This window comes from Drosophila takahashii, chromosome 2L (assembly GCF_030179915.1).
Source record: "Drosophila takahashii strain IR98-3 E-12201 chromosome 2L, DtakHiC1v2, whole genome shotgun sequence".
Lineage (NCBI taxonomy): Eukaryota > Metazoa > Arthropoda > Insecta > Diptera > Drosophilidae > Drosophila > Drosophila takahashii.
The window spans coordinates 4,611,654-4,634,463 of NC_091678.1; the positions used below are offsets into that span (position 1 = coordinate 4,611,654).

Below are 22,810 nucleotides of genomic sequence, written 5' to 3' on the forward strand. Positions count from 1 at the left end.
GCTGGCTATTTTAAATTTGATTGCGCAGGTAAATATTTGCAGGGCGAACTGCCCAGGGGGAAAAGCTTGTTGGTTGCGGTTTTCACGGTTTTCCCGGTTTTCACGGTTTGTTTGTGCCCACTGCTTTCGTTTTTATTGCATTTTCCCCGCCTGTATTGCCGTTGGAATTGCGCCTGCATGGTCGGCACAAAGTGGCTTAGCATTTGGTCCTAGCCCATTTTAGCCATTTCGAAACAAATGCGTTTTAGGCTCTATCTCGGAGTTGCAGCCAAACAAAAAATCAATAAAATCAACAAGCAAATATTTTGTGCATTTGCCAACAGAAAGCAACTGAACAACGAAAATAAAATATTCAAAAGCCAACGAGGCGGCGTAAATGCGGTAGATTTATTTTTACGGAGGGCAACAAGCCGCAGCATAAAAAGCACAGGCTCAGGGCAGAATATTCTGGCTAAAAATATATATTCACCACAAGAGTTTCCTGAATAAGTTTATGCCGGCGCATCAGGTAAAACACATACGAAATCGAATTTTATGTTTGAATTTTGCGTGTAATTTAAAAAATAAATCCATATTATACCATTTCTATAAATGCTAAACAGTTTTCTAATCATTTTTTTATTATAATAGTTTTATTACCATCTTGTTTTTATAGAGTATTCTTCTTCATACGTCTGCTACAAAATCAAAGTGCATCTATATTTCTTGTTATTTTTTTTATTGTGGTTTGAACAACGAAAAAATAAACTACAAAATTCAAATAAAAAATGCAAAACGAAAGCCTGCGGCAATAAAATATTTTCCCACATCCTCGCTAAAAGTTGCTATTGTTCTTATCAAAGCTAAAAATAAACACACAGGTTCGGGAAAAGTGTAAACAAAACTTTATTTACACTATAAAAGTTTTTTAATAATATATTTTAAAATTTTTATAATTGAGTTGAAATGAATATTTTGGATTTATTTAGTGCGATATTTTTTAAGTCGTTCCTTTAAATTTCATCACTTTTTAAGTCCTATTTTGTTAGGGTATTTTTTGAGGAAATGTTTTCAATTTTCATGGGCCAAAACTGCCGAGTTGTACACTCAGTCCCATATAGATATGCATGTTCGGATTTATTTATTTTACTTTCACCATGAATTCTGACTAAACGCGACTTTTACGCTCGAAACGGAGCGCAGTTAAATGGGCCAAGCGGCTTTTACCGCGTTTGATGTACAAGCAAATCGAATCCTGCATTGATAAAAATTTATGCGAGTTTTATCAAGTGTTTACGTGGCATGAAAAATAGAGCGCCGCCTGCATGCAAATCCGAAAGCAAATGCCGTGCGCTCCGTCATGTAGCACGTTACGTATACGCACCGGCTGTCAAATGAATTTAAATTTAAATTTAAGGGCTTGTCAGTTGCCTGTCGGGTTTGCTCAAGAGATGCTTGAAAAAAAAACAAAAAAAAGAGATGCTTAAACAAAGAACGCCTTCTCGAAAGCGGCTTATCAAATGTGTAAAGTGCGTGCGAGTATTTAAAAAAGGCTCTGGGCCCTTGGTAAATATATAACACATAGCTGAGGAGTCCAAGTCGGTAACTTTGGCAACTGACAGACGCACAGTGGGCGGCCTGAGGTGTAAACTGGCGAAGATGTGGGTTTTTCGGGATGACGCACGTGTGTTTACTGCCTGAACTTTTGCCTAACTTTTGAAGGCGTCAATTAAATGCTTATTAGGCCTTAACCGAGGCTAAAAGCTGCCGCTGGCAGCACACACACCTTAATATCAAAGGACTGCGAAACTTTTCCGCGATTAGCGCGCCATAAGTAATTCTGAAAACAAATCAGAAAATTACGAAACAATTTTAATGAATTCAGGCAGAGCAAACAGAACGCCTTCGATCACTCTTTTGTCAGGCTAATTAAAGCCAACAAATGTGCGCACAGCGCAGCCCAATTCGATTTTGGTAACATTTTCGCAGTCCTGCCGAAATGAAAGGACGACAGCGGTTCGTCCTGTTTGTTGTTTCACATGCTCGACTCCATTAACAATATGTTTTTCTTCTACGGCGCACAGAGAGGCACATGTCGCTCCAGTTTTGTGTCTGTTTTGCAGCAGCGATGATGTTGCTGCTGTGCTGTTTATGTTGCTGTTGCCACAGTTGCTGCTGCTGCTGCTGCCGTGTTTGTGGTTGCCTGCAACACCAGGCGATCCGCCCAGAAAGCCTTCGAGCCACCGGCGACATGTGCCCAGCCAAGCAGCAGCCTCGAAAAAGTGTGTACTCGTTTGGAAAATTAAAAAAAAATTAAAAGTGTTTATATTTACAGCAGCTTCGCGCGGTAAGAGGCCGAGTAGCGCTCTCAGGGGCATAAAATATGCAAAAATAATATTCTACACAGAGCTGCTTTTTCCATTTTTTTTCTGGGTTAAGTTATTTGGCAATGGAGGCTTTTAAAGGGACATGCCGGAATTTTTAATAAGCGATCCTAAAAGCTATTACCAAATATTTGTCCACATTTCGGTTTATTTTAAATGCACATTTGTTATTTGTTTTTTTTTTTATAAATAAAACGGTGTGACAACAAATATGTAAAATGAAAAAACAAACTAAGAAAGTTGTAAATATTTACAAAAATAAATTAAATGTGCTTTAAAGTGTATTTCATTTTTTGAATCGGCTGCAAATAATCACCTAAATAATATGAAAGCTATTACAAAATAATTGTCTACATTTCGGTTTATTGTAAATGCACATTTATTATTATACAAATATGAAAAGTAAAACTGTGTTTGCAAAAATAGGGTAAGGAAGTGGTTAATATTTGTAATACTAAAATATTGAGCTTTAAAATGCTTTAAATTTTAGGTTTACATTATTTTATCTAAATAATATTTTAAAAATCAAACCCAAATCCTATTTATCACTTGTTTATGCCATTGAATTCATTGGCTTAGTTTCAGCCTAACTGGCATCAGCCATGTATTTAGCAGTCGGAGGACATCGAATGGCTGCCATTTTCTGGCTCAACAGCCAATGGCTATGGGGCTAATTTAATGGGGCTCGTATGTTGAGATTTCTGGGCCCGGCCAAAGTGGCCGTCGGCCATGTTTACTGTTGCTCTTGGCTGGTACGATTTAGCGCCTGGCGCCTGGTAACAGGCCCTGGGTTCAGAAGCGCAGAAACAGGACAACGCAGGCTTAAGGAGATAAGGCAAGGACCACAGCCAGGCTCGATTTATGCAGCCAGGCAGCTAGGAAGCCAGGAAGCCTGAAAGCCAGAATTTCTGTTGCCAAGTGTTCGGGGGCCACACTTTAAGGCCGCTCTGGCGATGCAGCGCCAAATAATATTGCTGGGAGAGAGCCTTTTCATTTAAATTTCGACGCATATATATTATTGCAAAAGGCTTTTCGGCCCGACACACTTGGCTGGGCCAAAAGGGAACATGAGGATGCTGCCTGACTGCAATTACGCTCAAGTGCGTTTTGGCCATTTTATTGCACTGGCAATTTTCATTTTGGTTTACTACATACATTTCGAAATATTTTTTGCCCCTGTCAAAAGCGGCTTAACTAAGTGCGACCGAGTTTTGCTTAATGCGCTTTCAATATCGAACGAGAAATGCCTGCATGTGTGGCTGCCAGAGTGTTTCGGTTGCCAAGTTCTTGATAAGACGGAACCAGTCTTCGGTTTCCTCTGGATCCGCCCCTTTTCGCAGGAAGTGCGCCAGGGTAGCAATAAATTTTTCGCCTTTTTCTGCATAAATAGTACTTTTGTGCAGCTTTATGGCAGGCAGGGAGTGCAGGAGGTTTCGGATTTGGAATCCGGATGTGGCATTGCAGTGGCAAATGCGCTTCAGGAAATTGCGTAACTCGAGAGCCGAGAGTTTTGTGCGAGAACTTGACAGGGAATCGGGTTACGTCCCAGGGGCAGGGTTTTGGGTTTCGTTGCTCTTGCATAATAACAGAAGAATAAGAATGTCTGAATTGAAAATGAATACAGCTCGGTAAGACAAATTATTCCATGTTTTTCGGGGAAATAACTTCTTTGTTTGTCCCACTTCTGGCCATTGTTTTCTTTTGACTAATCGTTTCTAATTCCCAACTTGGCAGCAGCTTACAAATTCCAGATGACAGCCATCATAAAGTTTTAGAAAATACAGAACACTGTGTAATTTGGCCAATATCCTAAACTATAATTGCATTTTTCTGGGCCACACACACACTCACTCTTTTAATTAGAGCTATTTTTCGACATTTCATTAAACAGAACAGAGAAAACAGAAACAAACAGCAGCTGAAAAATTGTCAACTCCGTTTGCTGTTAGTGTAGGCAATGTGCCAAGTGCATTGCAAGTTTGCTCCCCAGTCACAGCAGACACTAAAAACTTAACTTTGGAGAACTTTTAACGAAGAGCCGAGCAGATGGAAGCCTGAGAAGGACACTGCGAAGGAGTTTGCTTAAACTGCAAAGGGATCCTTGAGTTTCCCCATACAAGAAGGACACACACGAACCGAAGTTTGTTGTGAAAAATGTTTAGCCATTTCCCTCTGTGCTCTGAGCTTTTGTGATCAACTTAATTAAATTCATTAAACTAGCGCCGGCATCACGTATACGCCATGTCGACCGTGCAATTAGTTTCTGCCATTAAAGATGATAGATTGCAAAAGTTTCGTTAGAACTACACACTTACGAGCCGATATATTAACGCACTATTAGCCAGGCATAAAGCAGATAGCTGCTAATTTAAATATCCTGTGGTTTTGACTGACAACCGCAACATAAAACAGAAGACAGAAAAGCGGAAGAGGCAGCGTCGGCAGTCAACAAAAACAACCACCGATAGCAAAGTCTAATTAAAATACATAGTAGTTGCAAAGTTTTCTCCCTCCGGAGTTTTCACCCTTTTCTCTTCTTTTTTTTTTGTGACTTTTGGGGTGTAAAATCAATAGACGGCGTTTAATCAAATTCTACTTGAAAGAAGACGAGCTCGTGAGGCTGGTAAAAGCCGAAGGGGAAAAACCTGGGCGCAATCAAAGCCTCGAGCTCCTTGAGTCCACGCCCCATCGCCCAGATCAGACTAGCAATTTCGTTAATAAAACGACAGACGAGCAGACTCGAAGATGGCAATAAAATTTAAGCTTGGATTGGAAAAGGAAATCTGGTAAACGAGCAGCAGTCTCTTGTTATTTTGGTTAGCTGATTTCACATTGATGACGCAATTAAAAAACCAATAAAAATGCACCTTCTCACACAAAAAAAAATACTTTGCGGTCAAATCGATATGTGCGTGGTAAATTCCTGACATTGTATACAAATTGCATACAAACTCTCTCAATTTGAAATAGAGCGAGATAGCGCTGAAGTTAATTGAGTGGAAGCGAGAAAGACTCATTCCAAACTCAAACTGGCCAGTTGTTTACATTTCGATCATATCGAGTTGAGCTGCCCGCATATCAAGTAAAAATGTTTATCAAATTAGCTCTTAAAATTTACTTACAATATCACACATAGAAGCCATTAAGGAAACTATGAACTCTAGATTGCTTAAAGAGCCCAATAAATGCACTTAGTTGCATTGCAATTCTTGTAATTTATTTCATTTATCTCCAGGCACATATCTCGATCTCGCAAACATTCCAATTTACGAGTTTTTGAGGGAAAACGTTTTGCAAACGCTTGCTAAAATTTGCCGGCAATTTCCCTATTGAAGTTGCATAGTTTTATGTTTGACAAATTGCCAGACGATTGGTTTAATAGCTGGTTGAGCAGGCGACAAAGACGCCAACGAGTGTGGCTATGGCCAAAGGACTTCTTCCTTGGCCTGGGCTTTGCATTTGGGGTCGGGCTTGGGTTTGGCTTTGGCTCGGGGACGTGTCTGTAATTGGGGTCACGAAGTGCATATCAACGGAGGACATTGTCGGGACGTCGCCATTTTGTCAGCAGCAACGTGGCGCGCATAAACTTTTGGACAAGTTATGCGCCTCTCGAGAATGTGCAACAATGCCCCAGCAATATCCCTGAGATCTACAGGGAGAAAAAAGCGAGACCATATCAGCTGCAAGTTGGTATCTATATTTAGAATCATTTTATTGCGAATTTAATGCCTAAAATTATTAGGCTATAAGTAACAACAGAAACTTTCTGCCTATTTGTTTAGTTATTGTCGTTTAAGGACATAAAACGTCTTGAAAACCATTTAATGTTGATCGTTTACAAGTTTATAGAATAAATTAAAAATAATAATTAACTTACTTCATAAACAACTTGATAAGATATCACTATGGACGGCAGTCCATGTAGTGACGAAGCGCACCAGGAGAGTGTGCGAAGGCGACTACTATTATATAGCCGCAAAATTGAAAATCTGCTGTGATAGTCCGATCGTAATGAGTAATACACCAATCGAAAGGTATTGCAAAAACTTAAAGAATTGCATACCAAGACTTTAAGAAAATCAATTGGCTTGGGAGAGAGAGCGGTGAAAGTGAAAAAGTGAAAATTTCGAAATTTGGAGCTGTTGGGGCCGGTGGGGATAAATGCCCCTTCGCAATATTTTAGTTGTACTCCTTTTGAAAATACCCGTCGAATGAATTCCTTCTTCTTCCCAAAATCAAAATTTAATTTTGTTTGTCAGTTTGTCAGTTTGTCAGTTTGTCCAAAACATGTTTCTTAAGTTTTGAAAATTTAATATGACGTTCATCACATCGATATAAAAAACTTTTGTTCTACCACTTTTGGAAAAACTCGCTAGTTTAGCGGGAAAACAGCTATAAATAGCTAAAATTCGGAAAACCGTAACTTCTATACTACTAAAGCTACAGACTTGTGCTGCATCTTGTTTGAAAGGTATTTTTAAATGCTATAAACTCCTTCTATATGCAATTTGTGTAAATGTAATAATTAAAAAGATATGAACAAAAGACAATTTTTTAAAACTTTTTTTTAGCTTTTTTTATTTTTCTCAAAAACGGCTCTAACGATTTTCTTGAAAACTTTAAACTGTATAGCCCTTGAGATTCCTTAAATTTTGGTATATAACACATTACTGTAAAAAGTCACGTTTAAAAGTTATTTTTATACGAAAATAGCCACTTTTGCCAGCTCGAACAACTAAAGCTTCCTGAGTATTGAATTTTGTGTGAGGGTATCCGAACTGTATTTTAGGGTCATGGAATCAGTAAATTTGCACTTAAGAGTTCCATATAGGAATCTTTTGTTCTACGACTTTTGGAAAAAACCGCTACTTTAGCGGGAAAAAAGCTAAAAATGGCTAAATTTCGTTAGTTTGTAAGTTCTACACTACTAAAGGTACAGACATGTGCCATACCTCGTTTAAAAGGTATTTTGAAATACTTAAACGCCTTTTTAACTTAATTTGTTTAAATACAATGGCTTACAAATTATGATTGACCAATTTAAATTTAAATGTATATTTTAGCTCCTATGAGAGCAAATGTAAACAAACAAAAACTTCTGATATCAAATAAAAACACCTCTTAACGAGGTAAAAAACTAGTGACGATCGCACCTTCAACATACAAAAGTTCTGATATCAACATTTGTGACGAAAAATTATTACACTCGTCATTAAATAGACTTTCTAATATTTTCTCATTCGGCACGCTGCAATAGAAAATGCCTATGAAGGGAAAAAGGCTGGAATAGTCTGTTAGGGCGGGCCGAATGAGAAAATATTAGAAAGTCTATTTAATGACGAGAGTAATAATTTTTCGTCACAAATGTTGATATCAGAACTTTTGTATGTTGAAGGTGCGATCGTCACTAGTTTTTTACCTCGTTAAGAGGTGTTTTTATTTGATTTATTTAATATTTAAAAAGTGTTCGTATTTTATTTGAAAAATATTTGCGAAATACAATTTAACTAAATAATATATTAAAAAATCATAAACTAAAATCATAACTGGAAAATATTTACAAAGTTTTTAGATTAGACTTATTTATTTTAAAACAAGAGAGAACGCTATAGTCGGGTGCCCCGACTATCAGATACCCGTTACTCAGCTAAAGGGTGTGCGAAAGAGATGGAGAAAAACTTTGATCCGCCGTAACTTTTTAACGAATGGTCCGATTTAAAAAATTTCTTCTACATTTCGATAGGTATTGATAAACACAATAAAACTGCATTTTTACTTTTCCAAAATATTGAAATTTTTAAAATCGTATATTAGCGATTGTGGGCGTTAGGGGGGGCGTGGCACCCTTTTGAAACAAACTTGCGCTGCGTAGGAACTCCTAAAATCTGCATGCAAATTGTCAATCTTCTAGCTTTTATAGTTTCCGAGATCTCAGCGTTCATACAGACAGACAGACAGACAGACAGACAGACAGACAGACAGACGGACAGACAGACGGACAGACGGACATGGCTAGATCGACTCGGCTAGTGATCCCGATCAAGAATATATATAGTTTATAGGGTCGGAAACGCTTCCTTCTACCTGTTACATACTTTTGCACGAATCTAATATACACACAAAAAAAAAACTTGGTAAAATCAACTGTAATAATTGTCAAACAGGCCCCAACCAGCAAAATTGTCAATTCTACTAAGTAAATAGTCATTTCACAACAACAAAATACACACAATTAGCAAAGACACAAACCCAAAGCAAAAACAAAATACATGTAACTATTATAATAGTTACGTAACTATCTTTGTTGGTCAATTTTACCAAGCAAATTTTTTTGTGTGTACCCTTTTACTCTACGAGTAACGGGTATAACTATATTCTATTTAATTTGACCGGATTTCTTGACAGGTTTTGAAAAATATCAAATTAAGACGTGACATTAGGCCATTTGTATGAATAGGAAATAAAACCTCGCCAGCTGCGTGAATTAATTTCACAGGATAAATACGAGTTGGAATAGTTTTCAGAGCACTTAATTTCTCTCTGTGCAGCCAAAGTCCACACCCAAAACCAAATCCTGAGCCGTTGTAATAAACTTTGTTTATAACGCGTCGCCGACTGGATAGTGCCAACATGCAAACGTCGAGGGAAATGCATAGCTGAGATCGCCGAGCCAATGGAGGCGGAAAGCCAGCTCGGCTGCCAAGGAAGCGGAAGTCGAATGCAGTGAACACTATCGGGGCAGTCGACCCACTGCCTTTCCACCAATTTTTCCCACCCATTTTCGGCATCAGGAATTTTCCCTACCAGTTGTACGGGCGTCGAAATGCGCATTTTGTTGCGCTGGCTGCGCTTGCTTAACGCATTTTAACTTTGATTAACGACTGACGGCCCGGAGCGAAGGATACCAGGATACTGGGATGCCAGGATGCAGCCGAGGCGTTTGCATTTGAAGCTGCTCTCTATCCACAATCATGATTCGCGCTAACAAATTGAATTTCGCTGAATGTTTCAGCATTTTGATATGTTAAAAGCATTTTCTACTTAAGCCAAATCAAGAGATTTGCATGAGTAAAAGGGAAAATCTGTCTGCCTGACTTGAACAAATGTGGGGGTATTTACTTTTGACCCATGAAATCAATCTTAATCGATGGCTGGAGGCGTGATGACACTTTCGGAATTGGCATATTTATTACCACAATATATCATTTGTATTCCAAGAAGATTAAAATGGTATTTTTTAAAAGATTTATTGCTTTTCGTTTGTCAAGAGGGACAAGTCCTATTAATCCTACTTTTCATATTTTAATGAAATTCCTAGGCAGCCTACATTCTAAATTCTCTTTCAATCAGGGACTGATTTAACAATAAGAGAAATTCCCTTAGAAACCATTTTTTCATCCAACTCGTTGACCATCCCAGACATTTCCATTCCCATTGAGAGGTGGAGTTTCGCATTGGTTTGCCGCCCTGCCCGACTGTTTTCCGAGCAATTAATTTCATTATTTTTCATCTGGTTGCATAATTTTCATGAATGGCAAATCGAGTCGCTCGACGAGCTATCAGCGGGATTTTCCCGCTTTTGAGCAGCGCAAGAATGAAAGAAGGAAAAACTGAGCGCGGCATGCTGTGCAAATTGTTAGCGCTGATTTATTATTTATTGCTTTGGTTTTGGCCCCAGATTCATCGCAGGCTGATAAAGGAAAAAGGGGAATGGAATGGAGTTGGACGGCTTAAATCCTTTGCTCTTTTGTTTCGGCATCCCTAGGACTATCTTTGTTTTTTTGTTTAAATGTTTCACTATCAAAACATTGAATCGGGTCATGCAATTAAATGATTTATACGATTATTTATTGTTCTTCTGCGGGAGATGTGCCGTCGTGAAAAAATGCAGGGTGTAGAAAAGAATAACACACAAAAATATCGTGCTCTATATTATATCGTAATATCATAATAAAAAGAAAATACAAAAAAAGATAAAATACAAAATTTAGAACTGCTTGTAAATATATATTAAAATATTATATTGTTATATTTTATAATTAAGCTTATTATATCTTTGTACATATATATATTTACATTTTTTAGGTTATATTTTTTAAGTTTTTTAATATACCTATTTATATAAGATTTTTTCCCATCCCTAAGCCAACCAATTAAAGCCTCTGGGCATTGCAATTTTGTTGTCATTTGTTCACGCTGGCTCTCTGCATAAATCGCAGCGGATTTGCATGGAACATGCAACAAAAGCTGTTTAAATAACTAATAATTATCTTGTCGGCTTTCACAGAGCCTCAATGTCATTTGATGCCATTGTGCCGGCTCTCCCATTCGCTATTTATATGCATAAGCCGCTTAGTTGAAATTAATTAACATTAACAGCCGCAAAAACAAGAGAAACACGAACTAAGCATCGTCTAGCAGCCTATTTAAATATTTATTGTACGCCTCCTCTGCTCGTGGTCGTTTATATTTAATGACATTGTAAGCCCAATCAGGGTGTTTATTTATATATATTACCTTTTTTTACGCATTGCATTATGTTTAACTGTGACCATAATCGGGTCATGCTGGTAAATGCAATAAACACCGGTGTTTTGTAGTTATTTTCATTATTTAATCTAATTTGATAGGCTTTGTGCAAATATTTGTATTTAATCTGTCTGGATTGTTAATTAAATAAGCTCTCATTGTGGGCGATACAATTCACTTTTTCATTTGACATATGCAAATGCTTAGCAAAAAACCTCTAATTGCATTACAGTGACAGGTGAACAACCAAATGTCATAAACAACTAAACTGGTTAAAATAAAAAAACTTTAAAAGCATTAAAACCAGTTGAATTATTAATTGTGTTGTTTATGTTATTATAAGTTACTTTTATGCAATCCTAACGCATTTTTAATTCATGGCTTACGATTTATTGCTAGCCATTAAAAGTTGCACATAAATTATATTTATGACAAATTTAATGAAGTTTCAAACTTAGAACTTAATATTGATAAAATCCACGGAAAAATGTTACGATATTGGGCTTTTTATTAGAAAGGGACATTATTTTTTATATAGTGCACAATAAATATATAAACAAAGGAAATGCTTTTTCCAGTTAAGTTTTTAAAAGTTTTCCAAAGTTTTTGTATTAGAAAAATACCTAAGTCCACTCAGCAGCTTAGTAACTGTTTCCTCCACTCAGTGCATCTCTCTTGTTCTACCCACCGCCACTCAACTTTTAAAGTCCTCTCGAAGCTCTTTTTCTTATTTTTGCTTTTGAACATAACAATGTTCATATATTTCCGTGCGAAGCACAAAGCATACTTGGCAGCTGAATTCGATGGCAAACTCGGGCCCCGACATTTCCGATCAAAAAAATCAGGAGAAGATGGAGATGCCCGTGGCGCTGCGATGCTCCGCTTAATCAGCACTGGCTGATGGCACATAACTCAGATATAGTACAGCCGGAATATGGCGTAGAAACAACCGGGAAAAAAGCCACCCATGGTCCTCGCCTTCCTTCGAAAAGGATAGTGTTATCCTGGCTGGATACAAGGAAGAAGTGCGCCCGCTGTTGCTTTTCTGCTGCTCTGCACTTTAATTTTAAAACAAATGCTGGCGAGCTCCACACGAAATTCGGCACAGTCACTCAAGCGAGATGGAAAGAGAGATATAAAATATATAGCGTATAAACTAGAGATATATCCTTTAAAAGCCAAAATAAATTATTTCAAATAAAATAAGAAGTTAAATTGCCCATAAATTCACTAACGAAATAAAAAAGGTGTTTTAAAATCAACTTTAAAGGTGTTAAAAGAATGCAGACGATTGAATACAATATCCCTTGCAATTTGTTATTGCACACTTTTAGACACTTTTATAAATATTTTTCAAATTTTAAATATTTTTATTTGAAATTAGTGATTAAATATATTTACAAACGGTACAAAACGGAACAAAACGGTTTACGGTTAGCATGCTTAAGGGAATTAAATTCATTAATCCAGAAAATGCATCCCCATATTATAATCGACTTTTGTTCTCGTTGAAGTGGCCAAAGAAGAGCAATTGGGCAGCCAGGCGTGCCTAAATTACAGTTGCAATCAAATCTTAGAGCAACCGCAAGTGCAGGCCACATTTACAGAGCTGTCTCTCACAAAATTAACCACAACAACTTGCAGTCCTCACACACACACTTCGACACAACCGCACATACACACACACACATGAATGAGGATTTTGTATTACAGGATAGTATCGCTGCGGTTTGTTAGGAAACTTATTAGATTAGCAGGGGAACCCCTTTCCGGCACTCGAGCGAATGCAACAGGCTATACATTTGACCACCGAGCTGTCCGACCGCAAACAGCTGTCAGTCAGGCCCATGCCATATCCTATGTCCTTTGATAAATCTGATTAAAGCGAGCCGCCCCCATCCATTGACAAATTTAAAGTACCCGCACTCAGGCTAATGACTTGCCCTGTTCTAAAAACCCAAGAGGTAGGGGTAGGGGCCGGCATGATGGATGCTTATATAAAAACCCCTCTTAGTCGGGGTTAACCCTGTCCAGCAATAGATGACGAATGGCGCTGCCCATGGACATCTGTATCCGTATGCGCATCTCTCGGAGGAAGCGCAAAAAAGCATGCTATGAAATTTTATTTATGCCACTTTTGGGGCTGCATGTCACATCTGCACAAAGGACCATTGTCGGTCGCTGGCTACACAAAAAGCAAGTCACAGAGATAATGACAAGGGTTTCGACTAAATTGATACCTGGTATTAATTTGATTTTTTTTTAAGTTTTTATCTCTAAAGGAATATAATTAAACAAATTCAAAAACTATTTATTTTGTTGTTAAAAATATTCTAAGTAAAGAAAACTGGAAAGGTGAATTTTAATTATTATTTACATTTAAGAAAACATAAAAAACAAAATAATAAAATTTACAGATCAAGTTGTATTTATCTATTGAATACGGTTAATTAAAATTTTGTTTAATAATACTATTGAGTATAAAATATCTTTAAGACACAACCTTAAAACACTACCTTATCTCCTTTACATCTCATCCAACCTGACTTCCCCTTACGAAAAATCCCATATGCAGAAAAATACGTTACTAATTCGAAAGATGAATTAGATTTGCAGCATTTGGAGATTTGCAGCTTTGCAGTTTTGCCATCCGGGGAAAAGGGGATCGGAGAACTATAAATTTCATTTGTCACAGCAAATCCCCAGAGCGGCTTACAATGAAGTTCATTTCACAGGCAACGAGGCGAGCGAGAAAGACATTTTTACGTAGTTTTGTGGCAAAGTCAAAAACAGCATAATGCATGTCGCACACTCGCATGTACTCGTACGTATACGTATACAAAAATACACACACACACGTATTGTCTGGGTGGGACAGCTGACACAAAAGCCATAGAGAACAATTTAGATATTTTCTAAAGATTTAAGCGCTTCACAATCGCCTCACACGGGACATGGGGCATGGACATGGATGGAGGGCAAAAGCTGTCGACAGCTTCGGTTACATAACTCTCTCTCTGAGGTCCTTTGGTTTGCTTGTCTATTTGTTTGCCATTTAAATAAGCATACTTCCCAGGGAAAAGGAAAAACTGAAGGGGGAAAAAGCGGAAATAAATATGTAAAAATAAAATACATTCATATTCATGTGACTAACCACAGAAAGCTCTACATTATTACTTATGTTTATTTGTTGTTTGTCTCCTGCAGGTACGTAAGCCAGAGGTGGAGGTTTCCCATCCGGAGCTGCTCCTAAGTGGCTCACTCCGCTATTTGCATACGAAGGCCGAAGTATCTGTTGCTCGGTGCATGTGTGCCTGTGTGCCATGTGTGGCAGCCCTTGAGTGTCTTAAGTTCCGGGTAAGTGGGAACTTTTTCTGAATTCCAGCAAGTGGTGCGTCGAGTGGCTGCCCCGGCAAAAGGGTTTTACGGTATGAAATGTATTTGGGTCCGCAGACGGATTCCTCGCACACAATTGTGACCTCAATTGGCGCCCAGCTTGTGGGTGAAAATAGAGCGGAAGCTCAAAGGTTCTTCCCCCAAAGACCAAAGCACACTTCTCCTACTACATATTCAGCTACTCCAGATGTGTGAATAAATTTAATTTACTTCTTGGCTTTAAGGTGTTTTGGGTTGGCTTGGGGATTATTCAAGTCAAATGGCAGGCACTCGGGCGGAAGAATGTCACAACAATTTTGAAGAGAAAATAAAAGTTGGTTTACTTTCATATAAATATTTATGTAGGTAGCAGATGGTCTGCAGAGAAGGGCAAATAAAAATAGTTAATTTAATTTATAAAAAAATTCTTTTCTTCATATATTTTTGAAAATATGATAATTGAGAATAGCCAATACCGAAATATTTAGAAAATGTAAAAAATCCATATTTATTAGTTAAAATCATTTTAAAAAGTGTCTAAGAATATGCAGTGTAAAGCAGATGTCATTTTTTGCCATCGAAATATCGTAATCGAAACATATTGTTGCATACTTTTAGTCACCCGTATAAAAGATTTGAAGGTAAAATAGTTATCTTTAGAAATGTAAGATATTTTTATTTTTCCGTGGCGACTTACAAATATTTTATTTTCTCACAAGCTAATTTCTTTGGCTGCACGTACGAACCACGTGCGTAATTAACCCACTTGCAGGGCAGCTGCACCGCTGGCGAATCGCATGCCACTGTGGTGCGGCGTTGGCCACAAAGAAAAGCGCCAAAAATCCGCAAACGGCGTGCAAAAATTTGCTTCGCTTTTAATGGCTCACATGGGCGAGTGTGTGTGTGTGTGTGTGCGTTCATAAGAGCCTTAACTGACCAGCACAAGCAAATACGCACCCACACTCACACAACCGAAAGGATCGTCGTGCCTGGCCAACGCTTTAAAAAGCCATTTCGGTTTGCTTTACCCATTCTGCATTTTTTTTATACTTTTTGCGGAATCCTGGTATCGCCCAGAATGGATGGCACATCGTTTAAAGCGGCCACAGCAGCTGGAAAAAATCGTTGGGCGGATTATAAAACACTTAAACGATTTTAAGCGCAATTATGTTGGCAGGAGCACGTAACCAGCAGCCCTTTCTGTTTAATTTTTGAGCACTTCCCCAAGGGCGTTTTCTCATTAGGTTTTCAATTTAAAGGTGCTCTACATTAGTTAAAGAAAGGAGAAAAAAAACTGTATAAAAACAAGAGGGTGCCGGAGAAGTGCCAGGGGGGGCGGATAGCGTGGAACAACAGGAGTTGCAAACTCGGGACTGCCGTGCAACAATTAGAACGTCAGCTTACCGGAAAAAAGTTTGCATTTCATTTATGCTCGTAGGGATTTATTTACGGACAAAAAACCCGTCCAGAACTAGTTCTTAAAAGACAACGGATAGTGGAGGTTCCACAGCAGCATCCGCTGCCAAGTTCGCTCCATTGTTGCAACAATAAACTTCCGGCCCTAAATTTCAATTGCCTGCCCGTGTATAGGTGGAAAACAAAATGGCAGACCGTTGGCCAAGTTATCCCTGCCATGGCTTCTGACATTAATTAGCCCAAACATGTTGAAACGAAGCAGAACAGAGCAGAGCCACTCCCCCCATCCAAAGATAATGATAATGGCAACGGTAAAGTTTTTGGCCATCTGCAGGTATATTATAATGGATCTGGCCCGGAGCATCCGTTTTCAGTGCTCCACGGGCTGCGTGTTTATTATGCAGTTCGTGTAAAGTCCAAAAATCTTGAATTCAGGTCCATAAATAAGGAATTTTGATAAATTATAAATAAGTATTTAAAATTATTATTTTAATTTTCGTAAAGTCTAAAATGGCGTCGAGTATATCTTGAAGTCGGGCTCCGTAAATTGGGAATTTTGATTAATTATACAAAAATAGAAGTTAATGTTAATTAATGTTTTAAGAGACAAGTGCTCTTTACAATAGTCTGACTTAAAGCGGAACGCTTTTCAGATCTCGACCACTTGATCCAGGTTCTCCACCAACTCCGAGATTTGGACTCGCCCGACTTAGCCTGCGATTCATCAGAATTGTTGACATCGGCATTCCGTTGACGAGCTTTCTTCGCGACTTCAACAGCTTTCTTCACAGCAGCCTTTCTGGCAGCTGTCGTGGTGGCAGTAGATTTCAAGTCCTTTGCTATTTTCGGTTTCTTCGTAACCGTGCGTTTGGCCCTGGTTGTTCTGGGTACGTCTTCATCGTCGTCGACAGACTCATCGGCTGATTCATCATGGTGCGGATCAAATTTCGGAGGCCTCTTTCCAACATGCTTAAGCAACGGTCCTTCGGGACGAGGAAACTCGTCGCTACTGGAAACGGGATCAATTTTTGACCGCACTCGTCGGTATACTGGTTTAACTGGTACCGGTCCGTCCTCCAAGTCGTCCAAGTCGTAGTAAAAATCTTTACCGCAAAATACAATACTAGACTTTTCCGGCTTCCTTCGGTACGCACGTTTAGATGTTCCCGGTTTTTCACCGTCCATTTCGCAGTTACAAAAATATACCGATTTTCAAGTATTCAAATTGTTGTTCTATCTTCAACTTAACTAGCTAGTATAGATTGAGATGTGAACTGTAGGAGAGATCTGTATAAACTGAAATATTATGTGGAGCTGTAGGGAAAGAGAACGAAAAATATTTGAAATTAGAAACACGGACGGTTTGATAATAAAAATGTTACAATAAATAGTTGAATTATAAGGGAAACCATTTCTAAAGCAACCGTTTTGGATTAAGGTTAAAATTAATAATTATTTTATGAATAAAATGAAAATATGTTTTTGCAAATATACCATACAAAATATATATTTAAATTAAGAAGTTAAATTAGAAAATTGGAAAATATTAAGATATAACTAAAATTAATTTCCAAACGGACATCGGTTCACTTTATTTTCTGCATGGTGTACACTGTATTTTCTTTCGAAAGAAAATGCCAAATAAAATGTCTGCCAAATTGTATTTCTCGTCTTTTGGCCAATTGCATTAATTTGCGGTCAAACGCTGGCAAATTTGACAGGAATTTCGCACGGCAATTTATGGCATGCCATTTTCGAGTTCGCTTTTTGGCTGCGCACGAGTGCCGCTAACTTTATATAATGGCGCAAAGTTCACACTTCCTTTTAGGATGAACTTTGTCCACTGACTGCAGTTGTGTTGTGTCTGCTGAACTTTTGTCCAAATAGAGGCGCTATTTGCTATTTGCACTTGCTTTTGCTTTTGCAGCAGTGCTAAATATTTCAAACAAAAGCCAAACAAACAGCTGACAACGGCCACAACGAATGTCTGGCGGAAGGAAGTTCAACTTAAATAACGGATATTGGCTTGAATAAACAATGGCGTTCGACGGCGACTCCCTCTCCTTTTATTTCCCTCTCTTTCCTGCGAGTGTGCGATATGGGAGTCGTAAACCGGAAGTCGTCTGCCCGCCATTTTGTGGTTGGGGTGGCAAAGTTAACCCTTCTTCTTCGGCATTGTTGGTATTATGGCTGCTCGGTGTGCAACAGCTGTGTGTTTTTGGGAACTTCTTCGGTCGCCTTAATTGCCGGTTAATTAGCATAGTTTCAGCTCGCATGTGCATGCGTATATCCAATACCCCAATTTGGACAAAAGGTCGAATGTCTTTTTGCTATAAAAAGAGGGAAGGAAAATATCCCTGCCGTTGACATGTGTTCCTGGCTGTGACAAGCCATTGATGGAATTTAACAACTGTGCAAATATTTGACACCCGCATGGTTCACTGCCTCCTGCCCTTTTTTGTCCTCCATGGGACCAATCCCCGCATAAATCGGTCACTGGAGCGTGAGAGGACGAAAATTGACTGGATTTCGGCGAGAAACGTAAGGGAAAAATATCGAAATTTTTGGCCTCGCCTCCAGGTTATCCAATATTAGTGTTACATGCCCCATTTCGCCATGTGTACAATCACGGAAAAGAGTTTCAAAAGCGCTTGAAAAGTTTTTCGACTAAAAACAATCAACCAGTTTAAAAAAATCAATTCAAAGAAATTTATACAAAACATTTATTCAATTTAAGTCTTTTAAGCTCAGGAAAAATATTGTACTATTTAAGTTTTTAACTTTATCATTTTCATTTTTTTTAAATATTTTAAAAAATATATAAAACACAATTAATTACTTATGGGAACATTTTTTTAACGAGCATTTTACCTATTATTGCCAACTTGCTTTCTAAGTATGCCTAGATAAACAAATAAAAAACGGAACTTAAAAGTTGCCCCTGGGCAAAGGAAGTTAGCTACTTATAACGTAATTCCCTTCTCACTTCCGCCGTGAGCAAGTCACAGAGAGCATTCAAATTATTTTCAAACCCAACGACTGCGATAGCGACAATGTTTGCACAGACTGGCGGAAAAAAGAAATGGGTGTGAAAAAGTGCGACGAGAAGGAGTATAGTGGAAAGTATAATGGAGGTCCTGTAGCCAGGGGGAAAAGGTTCGGTTTGGTATGGTTTGGTTAGGTGGCCTAAACGAATGCCCGACCGACGCTAAAAGGATAAGCGCATTAGGGCATTTACTTTGCAATTGCAATGCGAATCGGGCCGGGAATCAGGCCAGGACGCATTAGTACTTCTGCACATACATATATATCGGGCGGTAGAAGCCACTAGACATCCAACAAGGACATGCACATGTATGTCGGAGGACCAGGACTCGACCAGAAGCTGTTGTTGCCGACACAAAAGCGCAACAAACAAGCAACAGCCTCGGGCTGCCGGGCTTTCCAATGCAACGACGACAAAGGACGGGCACATTGCACTTTGGACCCACTTAATCCTGCCCATTGTGTTAGCCTTATTATGACGCCCAACACACGAGAGTCCTCCGGCTGCTCCCAGTCCCTTTCGTCCTGCCTCTCAGACCCAGTTCAATTTTTGAAAAAAAAAGAAGAAAGAAACGGGAAAGAAGAAAGAAACTGAATTCTGGCAAAGCCTTGACGACAGTTTTATGCTTTATCAGCAGCGGCGTCGCCAACGCTGGGAAAACTTGTTTGTTTTTCCTACACTTCGCCTCCTGTAATGAACGGCATTGTCTGTCCTCCTTGTCTGCGGGTGGAAAAGGGGATGCAAAAGGGGATGGTTTCAGCTGCGTGTGTTAAGGTTACACTTTGTTCGCTGTGCCCGCGACCAGACGGCGCCAGTCGACCCTCAAATACTCCGAAGGCAGCCGCCACATCAACCTCTTGGCATTGGCCATTTGCCGGAATGCTTTTTTGGCAACCATTGGCAAATCGATAATATCGCCATGAAGTCACGAGGCTAAAATTATAACATATTTAAAGCCAGCTCGAGTGTGGGCAGTGCTTCAAAGGGAGGCCTCTGAATATGAATGAATATGAATGAGTCCTTACGTTAAGGATAAGGGCCCTGAGGCGTGAAATTCATAGAATGTTTTCTGAAAGCAAAACATTTTCAATCGGAGACAAGGGTTTGACATTTGGGTTGAACAATTGAAGCAGGCATGCTTTTAAATACTTATGGCTAACATGTTTTTTCTATAATATGATTGATAAGTTAATATTCGGTTGGCTAATATTCAATTTACCATAAATGCTTTAAAACTAAAAAATTTTTTAAATTAAATGTCTAGATTCTGACTTTGATAAATTTAGAAATATAATTTATTATTTTATTCAATGCTTTAAGTACTGAAAAATATTTTTAAACTTTTTCACAAATAAATATCCTGCTGAATCCAGCAGTGCTGATTTCAATTTACTACCGAACATAATTCGATTTATTTTCGAAAATTATTGAAAGTGCAATAACTCTGCCGGTAGTGTTTCAATAATATCACTTAATGCGAATTAAAGCCTGTTTGTGAATAGCTTAATGACTGATGCACCGATTACCCGGTGTGAAATTGCCTTTATCGGAATTAATTAAAAGTCCTTTTGCCGACTTAAATCAAAGATACGCCCGGGCAGTTCATTCCCATACAAATTGGCTCGAACGGAAACTAATTAAATTATTAATATTGTGCGGCCAATGTCGGTTGGCTTTAATAAATGAGCTGGCAATCAGCTGGACACTCAATCAATTTGTACAAACAAAACCTAATTATGCGGGGCAAAAATTGAATGCTAATAAATCAATTGAATGTCGAGGAGAAGAAACATGCACATGGCCAAGTTAACAAGTCGTTCGTTCGTTTAAGTTGCCCCAAACTTAAGATTTCTAGGTCACGTCCAAAAAGGGCGATATTTTTCCACATTTCCACATTTCCCCACTTTTTTTTGTGCCATTTTCTGTAAGCTGCTTCCTATTTCGGCAGACAAATGGCGTCGCAGTTTGGTGGCGCCAGTTTTTGTTGTTCCTGTCGTCATCACCGCCACCGCTGCCACCACCGCCAGCACTCTGGGATTCTGGGATTCTGGAGCCCAGATCCAGATCCACCTCGCAGCCCGGCTGCTTGTCACTGCCAATTTTTACTGCAGCAATTCCTTTGCCAGACCCCGGCTGGGGATAAATCCAGCGGCCCGTTATCGGGTGTTTTGCCCCGCGGGCGGATGTGGATCCCTATTGATTTCCCAAGTCCCTCCTCCTTTTCAGGCATTAAAGTTGCAGCCGGCGAAAGCAGCAGTGACACGGATAGTTATAGTCGTAGTTATAGTTCTGTTTGCAGCCCCCGAATCCATCAACAGCTGTCAAATTGCTCTGGCCATTCATGGGCTTTATGTTGGCCAGGCCATGTTGCCTGCTAACTTTTTATGGCCCACACTTTTTTACAGTTAGTTGGAGCTTAAAATTGATACAGGAAATATGGAATTTAAAATTTTAGAGCCCCTTGAAGAGTTGAATTTATGGGCGAGCTCAGGAAATGTGTTTGCGCAGTGAACACTTTGCCTTTAATGGGTATAATAAATGAACAACAAAGGCTTTAATTGAATTTATTTATTTATTTATAAAATGCATTTATTTTTGAATAAAGTATACAGATTGGTTTAAATAAGTAAAAGGAACATGATTTCTTCATTTTATTGTGTAACTTTTTCTTTACTGTTTTTGTGTATCGAATAAAAGTATTTACTTGTTGTCCTACACAAAAAGAAACACGCGGGATTAAATTGATATGCGCTTGCTGATTTTCTGGTATTTATACGAATGTCGTTTTTACCATGCAACAGTGGTAAAATTGATATTAAATTTCGTCATTGTGCTTATTACTCTCTTTCGGAGATCATAAGAGAAAAACTTATTTTTTAATTTTAAATAAAGCGAGATAGCGTTTAAGCATTAAAGTTTATGGTTTATATTTAGAGCATATCAAATTGAGATGCCGCAAATTGATCACGGTTAATATCAATTTTTTTTTGGGTGTATCAATTAGGCATGAAATGGCACAAGTTTTTCATCTAAGAATCCTACCTTTTGTTCTCAGTACTCAATATATTATGTGGATTATTTTTATCTCTGCCCTGAATGGATTGTTTTGCTATTTGCTTTTGTAGTGGAGAACCCTTGGCTGGCTTACGTAAGCCATTTGCTTGATTATATTTTATTAAGGCCATTTCCTTATTCTCGTTTTTGTGTTAATTTCCCTCCACTGAAGTGCTTTCAGTGGGCCAACTGCTTTCAGTCCGTACAATTACCGCCAGAGACAAGTGCATCCTTGGGCTGTCGGTTGTAGTTCTTCCCATCAATTGACATCTGGAGCCCGGTTATTGATGGCTTTTATTGCATAGTTCGATTCATTTGTTGCGGATGCGGTGGCGGATGGTTGGCTGTTGGCTGTGGGAGAATCCTTTCATTTCGTGGCACATTGCACCGAGCCAAGTGCTCGACGTCAATCACACACATTTCACATTTCCTTTGTAACAAATCCGCTGGCACAGCAGCGCTGTCGGTTGATGCCATCGATGGCATCGCCAGCAAGTCATGTTAAATTACGTGCAATTAAAATCTAATGCACACCAGGATGCAGAGATGTGGAGATGCTGGGAGATCGATGCCCGGATTGATGCTCCATTGGTGGCCGGGGGGCCATCGACATCGTTGCGGTAATTAATAAGCTACGACCGACAAGCGACTGCGGCCACGGGTCGTATGCTTTATGGGCCACAGCTGCAGAGCCGGCTAAACTATTTATGCAGCAATTGAGTTTGCCCCAAACAAATTTTCAATTTGCTGCGCGGGAAACTGGATTTTCCAGGGATTTTGCAGGCAGGATATGCCATTCGCCCCTCGACCCAAAAATTATAATGAGTTAATTTGACGCCCAGGGCGAGGAGAATATGATGACATCTTTGTAGCCAACCGAAAGTGCCTTTTGAAAAAGCAATTTCAATTAGTGAGCCAGCCCACCCGCAGCCCCAAAAATGTTGCCGTAAAACTGAAAATTTAATCACCAGCGAATGGCACTTGGATCCATGCGGATGTCCTGGATACTGAGTTCTGGATTCTGGAT

At 39.0% G+C, this 22,810-nt stretch overlaps 2 protein-coding genes across 2 annotated transcripts in view; one reads left to right on the forward strand and one right to left on the reverse strand.

The window, feature by feature from the left end:
- The window catches only part of fipi (factor of interpulse interval), a 69,981-nt gene that overhangs the window by 21,981 nt on the left and 25,190 nt on the right, over positions 1–22,810 (forward strand). The window lies entirely within an intron of this gene.
- On the reverse strand, positions 16,003–16,982 carry LOC108064021 (uncharacterized). Its single transcript, XM_017151344.3, has one exon. The coding sequence runs from the start codon at positions 16,866–16,868 to the stop codon at positions 16,275–16,277; it is 594 nt and encodes a 197-aa protein (XP_017006833.2). The 5' UTR covers positions 16,869–16,982; the 3' UTR covers positions 16,003–16,274.

Bases quoted from the DNA above. Each gene is read 5' to 3' on its own strand.
- LOC108064021 (XM_017151344.3), bottom strand. From the start codon at position 16,868: ATGGACGGTGAAAAACCGGGAACATCTAAACGTGCGTACCGAAGGAAG.